Genomic DNA, 13,708 nt, shown 5'->3' on the forward strand with positions numbered 1-13,708 from the left:
TCTCCACGCTTCTATTTCTTGCTCTTTAAAATATGTGTGTTGATATTTTTATCATAGGACAGGGCTGTCGCAAAGTTTTAGTGTAGATCCCTTCTCTTTGCATCCAAAAATGCCCCTTGACCACCCTGTCTTTCTTCGGTTCTGTTAGTGTGTGCGTTTTCCTAAAGGCACTGTCAGAACCAGGGAGGGATGAAGAGAACCATTGACTAGTAAGTCCAAAATGAGCTTCCATTTAATGGCCCTGGGCTAAGCAATTTTTAAAAATACTTGTTGAATCCTCAGAAACTTTATTTATTGAGGTACAGAGTAAAGTACACATAAAGGCAGGAATGCTGGGTGCTCGCCACTAAATATGGGTGGTCTCAGGGAAAGCATAACCTGCTCTGAGCCTCAGTTTCCCATCTGTAAGTGGAAGTGGAATTGGGGTGGTTAGGAATACGTACAGAGGAGTCCCTGGTTTTCCCCCACCCCCAAACCCTTCAGCTCCACAGAGAATCTCAGACTGACCCTGACACTGACTCGACTTACCTGGGGCCCCCAGGGCACATCCCAAGTGCTGAAGGTATCAGGTCCTCGTCTCATCCTTGGTGGGCTGCCTGCCCTGTTGTCTGCTCAGTGCTGGAATATTTGAATTCCCCGTGGGTCTGTTAGACTGCGTAATTAAAAATATTTGTTAGATTTCAGTCCATTTTCCCTTTTATCTTAACATGCCTTGGTATTCTTTTATTGGATGCTGGACATCATGATGAGAAATTGTAGAGGCTCTGAATGATGTTTTCTTGTTCCAAAGAACAGGCCTACATGAGTTTTCTGGCCACCCCAGATTTATGCTCCGGGGACACCCTCTCAGCGGATGACCCCCACAACCTACGCTCTCTGCTCTGCCCTCCCACAGGTGCCTGACCCAAGATGCTGAGGATCTCCGGCCTCTTCCTGCTCCTCTGCGGGCTGCTTGCTCCATCCACTGCTCAGCTGTCCTTGCCCGAGGTCCCCAAAGGTGAGACTGTCCTCTCTTGAGTCGTGCCTGGCATCGTCAGACCCATAGGTCTCTCCTAGAAATCTAAGCCATGAGCCAATGCCAGTTAAGTTTTGATTAGTGTTGTGCGCAGAACACATTAATCGTTAGCTATTCTGATTGTCACTACACAACTGTATTTAATCTCTTCCCCAAATGTCCCTCTTTTCTGTCTCCGTACTCTGTTTCATCTGCTAAGATCCACCATCCAAGACCCCAGCCCTACCTGGACCGGCCGTACCCGCTTCCCCCACACTTATTCCCTTCCAGCCACCGCTGCCTCCGAAGCACACGAAACACACTGAAGAACCTTTGCAGGCGTTGTTCCCTCTGCTTAAAACAGCCTTCCCCTAACGATCCACAGGGCGCCCTCCCTTCCTCAGGTCTCGGCTAAGACGTCAATTTGGCAGAAAGACCTTCCTCGATCTGAACTAGTGCCCTCCGCCCGCCCTCTGGGTGCTCAGCCTGCCCGTGCTCTTCCCTCCTCCCAGAGCGCGCGCCCCTCGGAATGCACCGCTATAGCCGCAGTGCTTAAAACATTGACACTTCTTTCCATGCCCCTTGGCAAGCAGCCTCTGCCCAGAGACTCTCCAGGTGACACCCCATCACGCCCACACCCCATCTTCACCCCTAGGGCTCCTGCCTCCTCACCAACCACCAGCCTGTAGGCTCCGTGAGGGCGGAGGGTCCTGCGGTTTCCACCCACGCAGCCCCACCCCTTTGGCACGGCTCCTGCGCACAGGAGACCCCCATAAATATCTGCTCAGCTAAACGACTGTGTCTAGAACCTGGGGTGCCCACGCAGGCCAGGCAGACCAGATGAATGAGAAGTAAACGCGCCACGTGCGGGATGTGTTCAGAGGTCAAGGTCGTGTCCGGGAATTTGGGGCATCTGACCGTCAAACTGGACTTTGAGGCCCATGTTTCTTTCTCAACTTTAACCCAAGGACCCCCAGGCGCGGACGTTTCCCCCAGCCCGGAGACCCCTGACCTAGGAGGATCATTGAAGGACTTCATCAACAACAAAATAAGCTCCGTGAAGTTGAGTACGAGGTTCACAAACAGACACAGATATGGGTGAGCGCTCTCTGATCACTCTGCCCCAGGCCCAGCCTGTCCTGGTTCTGTGTATTTCGGGAAATGAGACCTTCAATGACTATTTCTATTTCTTAATAGTTACAGATTATCACTGTTTCTTCTTTTCCTTCATCACAACTTTGCAGGTCATGGTTAGCTCTAACTGTATCCATTTAATTCGGTTTATATCAAGTATATACACGCATAGTTATGAGCCCAGGGATCCTCATCTGTACAAATGGTGCAGCTAGAATGCTATTACCTGGGTCTGCTTTTGAGACTCAATAAAGAAAAGTATATGAACAGTGCTCTTGTAACTGAGAATATGTTTATCGCTACAACCACCTCTCACGAATCAGTGCTTAGCTACAAATAACAGAAGACCTAACTCGACCTGGCTCAAACAGAAAAACAGTCACTTCCCAGAACTGAAAGTCACAGGCAAGGCCAGCTGCAGGTCTGGTTCAGTCAGCAGCTCAAAGCTGCCATTCAGAACCGGATTTGGTCCATTTCCCTTAGTGCTGTTAGCATCATGATTTCATCCTTAGGCTGCTGGTTTCCAGCATGGTAGGAAATGGTGGCCGGTGGTCTTGGAATTGCAGGCTGCCTTGTTCTTTTCCACTGGAAGAAAAAGAAAGAAACCTCCTCCTCAAACATGAAACACAAGATTTTCTGTTTAGTCTGATAAGACCAACCTGGGTCACAGAACAACTTTGAATCTGAAAGAGTCACCATGCGATGGTGGCTCAGATTATCACAGCCTCACCTGGACCAGGAAATGGAGATAGTGCCTGAATCAAAACAGAGTTTGGATGGAAATGACAGGACGGTTGAATGGAAGGAAAGATGGGCAGATGGATAGGTTGATAGATAGGTGGGTGGGTGGAATGATGGATGAGTGCATGGATGGATGTGTGGATGGGTGGGTGGGTGGGTGGGTATATGGATGAAAGGAATATTGGACTGTCGACTAGTAATGTCTGTTGCTCACCAATACCCAAGTGCTACCATCATCATTAACCAAGATTTATAAGAGTTCTAGGCATACTTATAGTCTCACTCTATCTTTAAAATTACTTAGTCAATTATGTCTCTCCTACCACACAGAAAGCTGCTCTGTGTCTTTGGTGCCCAGCACAGGGCCTGACACCCAGTAGACACTTAGTAAATATTCTTTGGATGACTGTCCTCAATGTTTCTCATAAGAATCCTGTGAGATGAGTATGATTACCTATCACACAGATGAGGAAGTCCAGAATCAGGGAGCTAACAGAGCTAAGAGTTGAACCCAGATCTGTGGCTCCAGACCCATCTTTTGTTTAGAGGCAGCAGAAATAGGGGGTGCTTAACAGGGGTCAAGGAGCTGGCCCCAGGGGCGGGGGAGGAGGGTGTGGTGCAACAATGGCTCCCGCTGCTCTGGGTGGCCCAGAACGCGGATCCTGATCATAGAAAGGGTCAAGTCAGTGAAACAGGTGCGTCCCGTGGGGAGCGCTGAGGGTTGTTAGATCCGTACCCTGACTCTGGGCAGGAGAGTCTGGATCCAAAGGAGGCAGAACTTAGACATGTCCACAGCTCTCAACTCCCCTTCCCTTTAGAAGTGCGTTGTTTTCTGCCGGGAGCTGCACTCTGTCCTGCAGTTTATGTCGGGTGTGGTGTGAGAGGGTTGACATTTCTTCTCTCCTGATTTGCCCACCTATTTTAATCTTCAAGCAGCATCCACTGTGATCTGCATCTATGATAGGCTCTGGCACGGGTGAAACTTCAACCAGCATATCCCCTTTAGCAGCTGTTCCCGGCCAGACCCTCTGAGGAATGTCACATCGCCCCTGCACAGCCGAACCTCACAGATGAAGAATGTGGATCTCGGGGTTGGGGGCCGGGTGGTGGCATGCACCCAATCTCACAGCAAGGAGTGGGTGCCCCAGCCTGCAACACGGGCCTCCCAATTCCAAGTCCCCTGCCTTGTCTGTGACCTTGTACAATGTCACTGATCCCTCCTCTGTTTCCAGTTATTACCCTGGGCCTCATGAAGCACAACGCAGAGGGCCGGATTCAGAACATCTGCGTCCTGGACAGTCTGAAGGCCTCCAGGCAGGTCGTACCAGGCATGGTGGGCTGGCTAACCGGTGGTGGCACGAGCCTCCAGGAGCAGCGAGAAGGCAGGTGAGACCCTGAACCCCAACCCTGGGACTCTTCACAGAGCTCTGGGTCAAAGGGGAGAGATGGGGAATGGAAGTGCACGTTCTAGGTAGAGAGAAGGAAGGAAGATTGGAACAAGGAGATGTCAGGTGCAATACGAGGATGAGTAGGGTCACATACAAGGGGTATTTGGAGAGGCAGCAAAGTGAAGTAAGTAAGAATGAAGGGTTGGGAGTAAAAGTTTCTGCACTGAAATCTTGGCTGTGGCTCTGGCTGGTTGGTTCAGTGGTAGAGTCTTGGCTAATTGACGCTGTGGATGCCCAGGCTCGATTCCCGGTGAGTGTACACAGGAAAAGTGACAGCCTGCTTCTTCCCCCTACCCTTCTCCCTCTACCTTCTCTCCCTCTTTCTCTCATTCTTTCTCCCCACCCCTCCTCCAGCCATGGGTCATTTGAGCAAGTCGGCTTTGTGCACTGAGGATGGCACCATGGCCTTTCCTCAGGAGCTAAAATAGCTTGGTTGCCGAGCAACAAAGCAACGACCCCAGATGACATAGCTTCACCCCGTAGGTGGCTTGCTTGGTGGATTCTGGTCAGGGCACATGTGGGATTCTGTCTCTTTCTCTCCCTGCCTCTCGGATTAAAAAAAAGAAATCTTGGCTCTGCTACTAACCTTGGGGAAAATGCTGGACTGCTCTGGCCTAATCTATAACATGGGTGCCCAGAGCACAGCTGGATAAACAACTGGAAGCCCAAGGAACTCAGGACTGGAGTCAGACATGTGAACTCCACTCTATTGCTTGAGGGCTGTGTGACTCTCCCCAAGGCATCTGAGCTGTCTAACCTTCAGTCCTGAGTCCGCCTCAGTGAAATGGTCATGATTGTCCCTGTTGCTGGCAATTTGGGGGTTTTCTCTGCCAGACATGGTGGGTGCATGTCCATCAGTAGGTACAATCACCCTCACAGAACTGGGCCTGTCCTGCTCACCTCCATTTCCACGCCTCCCTCCTGAGGGGTGCAGGCCTCCCCAGATTCCCAGACTCAAAGCTCCTTGGCCCCAGCACGCCATTATTCCAGCCCGCTGTGCCTAGGGCTCCCTTCTCTCTGCCTCCAATCCCCGCTCTCTCCATTTTAGTGGGGGCCACCCCTCACCAGCAGGGTGTTCCTGGATGGGTGCAGCCACGATCACCTCCCTTCATTCATTCCTTAAACAACTGTCACAAATATTTATTGAGCACTTAATGTGTAACAGGACCTGGGCTGGGTACTGAGTACACAGCTGTGAACAAGACACACAGTCACTGCCTTTTGGGACCTTAATCCTCATTCGTGAGATAGGCCACGAAAGTTAATAACCAATCTTAGGTGGAGGGAGATGAAGGCAGTTTTATCAAGGTAAAGAGTATGTGAGGGGGCCGATCAAGAGGACCCATCTAAAGAAGTAACCCCCTGCCTGACCAGGCGGTTGCGCAGTGGATAGAGCGTCAGACTAGAATGCAGAGGACCCACGTTTGAGACCCCGAGGTCACCAGTTTGAGCGCGGGTTTATCTGGTTTGAGCAAAGCTCACCAGCTTGGACCCGAGGTCGCTGGCTCAAGCAAGGGGTTACTTGGTCTGCTAAAGGCCCACCGTCAAGGCACATATAAGAGAGCAATCAATGAACAACTAAGGTGTCGTAATGAAAAACCGATGATTGATGCTTCTCATCTCTCTCCGTTCCTGTCTGTCCTTGTCTATCCCTCTCTCTGACTCTCTCTCTGTCTCTGTAAAAGTGGAAGGAAGGAAGGAAGGAAGGAAGGAAGGAAGGAAGGAAGGAAGGAAGGAAGGAAGGAAAGAAGGAAGGAGAAGGGAAGGAGGGAGGAAGGGGGGAATGAAGAAAGGAAGGAGAGAAAGAGAGGGAGGGAGGGAGGGAGGGAGGGAGGGAGGGAGGGAGGGAGGGAGGGAGGAAGGAAGGAAGGACCCTTAGGTAGAAACCAGAATGAGGAAGCATGTGACGTAAGAGGCATGTGGGTGGGGAGGGGGGCTGGAAAGACCTGGAGATAGGAGAGAAATCGGTGTGTTTGAGGAAAAGCACAGGTCCTGTGTGGCCAGGTGAGCAAGATGGCAGGTGAGGCCGGGCCCTGCAGGTCTCGGGGGCTGTGGTGATGGTGAGGAGTTTGGGTTCTAACCAAGGTCAGTGAGAAACACGCAGAGAATGTTGAGCGAGAGGGGAGTTAGGCCCCTTGGGCTGCCCAGGGAGAGGTCTATAGAGAGGCCAAGGTCACGCCGGAAGCCCGGAGAAACTAGAGCATCTCCAGACAGGCAGTGATGGTCACCGGGACCTGGAGAAGGTGACAGAGGAGGGTGTGTTTTACAAGCAGAGACAAGATGACTTGCTGATGGTTTGAATGTGGAGATGATGGGTGGAGGCCATCAACCGCACCTCTGGTTTGTGCTTGGGCGGCCTGCTAGGTGGTGGGGCAGCCTGGTAGGTGGTGGGGTCACCTGTCGAGTGGGGCAGGCGTGGCTTGAGAACAGGCCTGTAGTCTGGGTCTACGGCTGGCTGTGGGTCACAGAAATCGGTATAACCGTGTGAATCTCAACCCTTGCATTCCCAAAGGCCCCTAAGCTGGTCTGTATAAAGGATTTTCAGAAGCCACAGTGGCTAATAGCAGGTTTCTCTTTAATCTCTGACTGCAAGGTTTAGCACGCGGGGGTGTAGCGCCCCTCTGGGCCACCGGTTTGTTGAAAGGTCTCAATCTGGACAGCACTGTCCACGTGGACAGCCACTCTTCATGTTGACTGCCTCCACCTCCTGCTCTTTCTCTGTCTCCTGTCCTCTCCTCTCCTCCTCTCTCTCATCCCCAGGAGGCCCTTCAATAAAAGACTGTGAAGACACATGCACGCATGAGTCTCGCTGTGGAGTTCTGGCTGGAGAAAGACAAGTTTGGCCGGAGGGATCTGGTGACAGGTTCTTTGCCTCGTGGAGCCCAGCAGTGTCCACACCACGGTCTTCACTGAGTAAGGTCCCCGCTGTTCCTCCCAAGGGCTGGGCCCCTTCCTGTGGGCACCTGTCCCCACCACCTCCTGGGTGAACTCCAAACAGATCTCACCCTTTTCCCAGGACCTGGTCCTTCTCCTGCCTCCCAGGGATGCACCTCCCCCTTTTGAGAAAGAAACCAGGCTCCTACCCTCCCCACCCCGGCAGCCCACCTCCACCTGCTCCCATCAGGAACTCCTGGCAGCCCCCACCCCCACCCCCACCCCCGCTCCCCTCGCTCCATCCTGCGCTGTCCTAGCTCCTGGGTTGCTCCCTGGGCCATTGCAGGAGCGTGCTCCGGCGGCCCCTGGCTGGACCTCACCTCCTTCACTCCGTGCTCCGGCAGCAGAAGTCACTTTCTAGTCCAGTGTCTGGCCGTGTCCTCTAGCCCCTGCCCCACACCTCCCAGGGGTCCTCCAGTGCCCTGTGGATGAAGAGCCAACTCCTGGACGTCACTCTAGGCCCCACTTGTCCTCTCCGCTGCCCCACCCTGCTCCACGCTGCAGCCCTCTGCCCTGTAGTCTCTCTGAAGGACCCGCCCCTCCATCAACACACCGTGTAGTTTCACACCGCTGTGCCTTTGCACATGCGGATCCTTTTACTGGGACCTTCTTCTTTAAGGCTCCTTCTCATCACCCATTCATTCAACAAATGTTTACTGAGAACCTACTATTCCAGGCCCAGCATGCTTGATCCCAGGGATACAACAGTGATCAAGACAGAAAAATAAAAAATCCATAGCTAAATGAAGACCTACACCCTGGCCGACCAAGTCTGTCAACCTCAACAGACAGTGAGTTCCTAGGAGGCAAGACTTAGGTCTGATTTCTCTCCGTAATTCCAAAATGCAGAAAACAGCAAAGTTCTCAGGGGACGACCATTCACTGATTCATCAGACTGTCACCGAGTGCCTAGGTCACGCCAGACATTCGAGGACAGGGCGGTGCAGGGGGAAGACAGTGGACTCGGGAGCTCTGCTGACCTGGTTCTGACCTCATCGATGCTAACTAGCTGTGTGACCTCGGACAGGTCACATTGCTTCTCTGAAGAGCCCCTTTGACTGCGCCTGACAATGATGCCACGGCAACCACTTCTCAGTGCGGCAGAGAAGGTTCGCCTGGCCCACCGAGGAGGCCTCCATTCTGCTCTAAAAGGAGAAAGCTGTGATACGGTGTCCAGGTTACAGGCTTGGGCAGAAGACAGAACTAGATTTAAAACCTGACTCTACCATAGACTAGCTCTATGACCTCAGGCAAAAATTGTTAATCTTGAGTCGCAGCTTCTTTGTGCTATAAAATGAGACTAATAATAGTGTTGATATCCTAGGGACGCTAGGAGGGTTGCACAAGCGTTTGTGAAAACTACCTGTCGATAATAGCGAACACCACTATTATTACAGAGGGGAAAACTGAGGCTCAGAAAGGACATCGGAGCTGTCCAGTGTCAAACAGTGAGACTGGGCAGAGCCCTACGAGAACTCAAGGCTTCCTGAACAGAGGCCCGGACACCACCTCCCTGACCTCTACGCTCAGCAGACTGAGTGGCTTCCTCGGTCTCTCCTGTCCCCAGGCCTCCCTCACTCATGACACAGATGAGGAGACCATCTCAAAGCAGGACACAGAGCAAATGAGAGACAAGCACCATCTCCCAAATGCTCCGTGTCCTCCACTTTCTCTGCACCTCTGCATCTGGTGATGTCTGTGATGTACAGTATGAAATATAATATTGACACACCCAGCTTGAGTGAGTCCTTACATCCTGACCCCTGGGGCCTCCTGTAGGAAAATGTTTGCTTTGGAATTTGTGGGATGGACACAGTGAGAAGGACGGCTTCTCATCACTTTCCCAGCTGTCAATCATTCAGTGCCACCTCTCCACGGCTATGGGGTCACTCGCTATATATGAAGTCAGCCCCACTGCAGAACCCAGCAGGAATCAACTGACGGACACCCAGAGCTCCTCCACTGTCCCCTGCAGAAATCCAGGTGAGCACAACGCAACGACCCTCTCGAACCTGTCTTTTTATCAGACACCAAGCCAGACGGAAGCTTTTCGTGAGTGTTGCCCAGTGACAAATTGGTGCTGGCTCTAGCACAGAACATGACAAACAGCAGCTTCAGTGCTGATGAGATGCCCGGAGGGAGAAGGATACACTGGCATAGGGCGTCCGCCAGCTTTCTCCTCTGCTCCCCTGGGTTGTGGCTTTCATGCTCATGCTGATAAAATAGCTGCTGAGCTACAGCCATCATGTCTGGCATCAGATTAAGAAAAAGCAGGAGAGGAAAACAAAAGCCGGGTCAGCCCACTTTAAATAACTCTTTAGGAAGACCCAGCCTAAGAAGGTTGTGGAGAGAAGCCTTCTGTTACGCCCGTTTCTGCTCTCAAAAATGAAAGAGTTCTTTAAAGGGAGAGGGAAGGGTAGGCAGGTGCCCTCAGCTCTCCACGCTTCTATTTCCTGCTCTTTAAAATAAGTGTGTTGATACGTGTCTCATAGGACAAGGCTGTTGCAAAGTTTTAGTGTAGATCCCTTTCTCTGGGCTTCCAAAAATGCCCCTTGGCCACCCTGTCCTTCCTCGGCTCTGTTAGTCTGTGCGTTTCCCTAAAGGCACTGTCAGAACCAGGGAGGGATGAAGAGAACCATTGACTAGCAAGTCCAAAATTAGCTTCCATTTAGTGGCCCTGGGTTAAGCAATTTTTCAAAATACTTGTTGAATCCTCAGGAACTTTATTTATTGAGGTACAGAGTAAAGTACACACAACTTAAAGGCAGGGAAGCTGGGCGCTCGCCACTAAATATGGGTGGTCTCAGGGAAAGCATAGCCCTGCTCTGAGCCTCAGTTTCCCATCTGTAAATGGAAGTGGAATTGGGGTGGTTAGGAATACGTACAGAGGAGTCCCTGGTTTTCCCCCACCCTCAAACCCTTCAGCTCCATAGAGAATCTCAGACTGACCCTGACACTGACTCGACTTACCTGGGGCCCCCAGGGCACATCCCAAGTGCTGAAGGTATCAGGTCCTCTTCTCATCCTTGGTGGGCTGCCTGCCCTGTTGTCTGCTCAGTGCTGGAATATTTGAATTCCCCGTGGGACTGTTAGATGGCGTAATTAAAAATATTTCTTAGATATCAGTCCATTTGCCCTTTTATCTTAGCATGCCTTGTTATTCTTTTATTGGATGCTGGACATCGTGGTGAGAAATTGTAGAGGCTCTGAATGATGTTATTTTGTTCCAAAGAGAAAGCAAGACGGCAGGAAAATAGAGAACACGTGCATGGCTTTGATCCTACTGAGGCTTAGATGTATATTTCATTAGGGTAGAAATACTCTAATTTTGCTGTTCCTCCTCGGGGCGGAGTGGGGGCATCTTTATTCCCAGGGCACGGCTCTCTTTCATGCGGCTTAGTCGTCCGGGTCTTCCCGAAAAGCCCTGTGTCTACCAACACCACTCCTTTCTGGGGCTTGGGCTCTGCTCAGCTCTGCATCTGCTGTTTTCTGCTGGACACCTTCGGGTCTAACGACTCTGACACCACCTGCAGCCTGTGTGGATTTTCCCCCACCAAGCCGTTCTCTGACACCAGCTGGGCCTCCTACACTTCAGCTCCGCTCTGACGCTGTCTGGAGACAGCCTTTGATCCCACGGTTGAGGGCTCAGTCCTACAAGACCACCCTTGACCTCAGATGCCCATCACCAGTCCTGATTGCTGCCTGTGGGAGGGGATGTGTTCCAACCTTCAAGCTATCTGGTGATTAGAATGTTAAATCAAATGGTTTGTTTACTTTATAAGGAACAGTTGACACAAACCAGCTCTTGAGGTTTATGAGCACAAAAGCCAAACAGCCCCGGGGGGACAGCCTGAATTCACTTCTTCCTAGCAGAGGTGGCCCTGGACAGCTGACTGTCCTCCGTGTCCCACACGGTTATTAGAAATGGCATAAAGCGCTCGTGTCCCACAAAAAGCCTTTATTATTGTCAGCTGTAAAGGTAGGAGGGAAGGTTACTCTCCAAGGGAGGCAGAATTTGCCTTAGGCAAAAATACCTTTTCGCATCCGAGTCGGGGCACCCAGCTCCCCGTGAACACTTTTGCCCTCTGTCCCTCAACAAAACCAAGGAAGAGCCCCTCCCACAAAGCTTCTGCCCTGACCTCGCTCTGAGTAACAGAACCAACGTCCCGCTCCCAGGTTCTGGAGAACAGACCTCGGGCAGGTCAGAACCTTTGGAAAAAACTAACTTTGCCCTTCAAACCGGGATCTCTTGAGCCACAAACACCATCGATAAAGGTTCTCAGTCGTAGTCAGGTCAGGAGAAAAGGGCACCACCTGCATTTCTGAGAAACGCGTTGGGGAGGCACAGACATTACCAATGTGGGGAACACTTGTCTCAAATGTCCACGGCGTGTCCTTCCACGGCCTTCGCCCTGCCTGGGGCAATGGGACAGGCAGCGCCTGTGGCTTCATAAAGGGGCAGCTTCAGCAGGAGCGGAGGGAAGGTGCCTGGACCTTTGGCGAGTCAGTAGGGACAGAACAGACCACTGCTCACCAGGAAGGGGGGGAGGGGAGACTCTGAGAGGACAGCGTGAGGGTGTTTGGGGTGATGGAACTACTCTACATCCCGACTATGATGGCGGGGATAAAACCACACGTGCATTAAATTTATAGAACTACACTCCAGAGGACAAAAAGCCAATTTTACTGTGGGCTTGTTTGTTTGTTTTTGTTTGTTTGTTTGTTTGTTTGTTTTTGTATTTTTCTGAAGCTGGAAACGGGGAGAGACAGTCAGACAGACTTCCGCATGCGCCCGACCGGGATCCACCTGGCACGCCCACCAGGGGGCGATGCTCTGCCCCTCTGGGGCGTTGCTCTGCCACGACCAGAGCCACTCTAGCGCCTGAGGCAGAGGCCAAGGAGCCATCCCCAGCGCCCGGGCCATCTTTGCTCCAATGGAGCCTTGGCTGCGGGAGGGGAAGAGAGAGACAGAGAGGAAGGAGGGGGGGTGGAGAAGCAAATGGGCACCTCTCCTATGTGCCCTGGCCGGGAATCGAACCAGGGTCCCCCCCACGCCAGGCTGACTCTCCACCACTGAGCCAACCGTCCAGGGCACTTGTTTGTTTTTTAAGACTGGATTTTTGGGGTTTTTTTATTTCAAAACCCAGGGCATAGGCAGGATACGTCAAGAGTATCACATATACAATGAAATAAAGCAACGTTTCCTGCCCTGAGACTAGAAAATTCCCCACGTCAGGTTGATGGGATGTGAGAGTCCAAGAGAAGCTGAGGAGAACACGGTTCTGGTGGGTTCTGGAAAGTGTCCTGCGCTCTGGCTACTCCCCAGGCAAAACTTGTCATAGGACAACAGATGGCACAGTTGATAACGCAGGATTCGAGAACAGAGGGCATCTGTGCCCGTGTCCCCTTCCAGAGCCCAGGAGAGAGGTCCACACCCCGGGGAAGGAAGTTTAACTGGAGGGTCTGGGTGGGTCCGAGCAGATGGGCTGGGGTAGCCCCCATGGTCCTGCTTGAGATCAAGGAGTTGAGTCACAGCAGACCAATTTGGGGTGTCTAACAAGGAAGTAAGAAGTGACTGGTAAATCCTAAGGGCCTTTCGGACTGGAGCGACTCCCAGCCTCTCGGCAGTCTAGAGGCCGACAGCTTGTGAGCGTCTTGGTATTTCTAGTGAAAACAGGGACAGGACAGCCTCCTCCAGATGCTGTGGCACACAGGAAGCCCCTGGAACAAAAATGCAACCCCGGGGCGAAGTGGAGACGTTTCCATCACCCAGCAAATGGCATTTGGAATGGTAACTAAACTACAGATCCATTAGGAAGAAAACTGCCCAGACACATGAGTTTCTGAACTAAGCTTCTCCCAGCTCTCCAGACACGACCCGCCACTACCGTCGTTTTAAAGAGGAGGACACTGAAGTTCAAGGCATTACGGCGACTTGTCCAGGGTCACAGGATTTGAACCAGGGCACTCTGCGTCCACATCCGTCCCCTCTGTCCGCCAGCAGGCCTGTGCAGACTCCTGTCTTCAAACCAAGGACATTGCCTGTCCGGTCATTGACTGTACAAGCTTGAAGCCGTCCCTTGACGTGTCTGCCTCAGTTTTCCCGCAAAGATAGTAGCAGCCTGGCCCAACCCATACGAGTTACACCAAGATAACAAAAAATGGGACCCCTCTGAGAATGATTGATGACATGCAAGCTCTGGGAAGATTCTAGCAAGTGCTTGAATGGGTAATTGAGTTGAAAGCCATGGCCCTGGCCCCTTGGGGGCATCGCCGGACTCTCACAGGAAGTAGGAGCCCTTTCAGGGAAGGCCTGGCATCAGGGAAAGCAGCGTGGCTCACTGATGACAAGGGTGACAAGCCACAGGGGCAAGTCCTGAATCCATTACTCATTCGCTGTGTGTCCCTGGGAAGTAGTCACCCTCCCTGAACCTTGGTCTCCTTATCTGCCATTTGA

At 52.0% G+C, this 13,708-nt stretch overlaps 1 protein-coding gene and 1 long non-coding RNA gene across 2 annotated transcripts in view; both read left to right on the forward strand.

Moving 5' to 3' along the window:
• Nucleotides 1-7,637, forward strand: part of LOC136308410 (BPI fold-containing family A member 3-like) — a 50,247-nt gene extending 42,610 nt beyond the window's left edge. The window contains 3 exon segments of the mRNA XM_066235749.1: nucleotides 7,098-7,185; nucleotides 7,187-7,230; nucleotides 7,538-7,637. Of these exon segments, the coding sequence (XP_066091846.1) occupies nucleotides 7,098-7,185; nucleotides 7,187-7,230; nucleotides 7,538-7,637 (232 nt within the window).
• Nucleotides 1-13,708, forward strand: part of LOC136309011 (uncharacterized) — a 206,857-nt gene that overhangs the window by 159,573 nt on the left and 33,576 nt on the right. The gene's annotated exons all lie outside the window — the stretch shown is intronic.

This window comes from Saccopteryx bilineata, chromosome 6 (assembly GCF_036850765.1).
Source record: "Saccopteryx bilineata isolate mSacBil1 chromosome 6, mSacBil1_pri_phased_curated, whole genome shotgun sequence".
In the NCBI taxonomy this organism is placed as follows: domain Eukaryota; kingdom Metazoa; phylum Chordata; class Mammalia; order Chiroptera; family Emballonuridae; genus Saccopteryx; species Saccopteryx bilineata.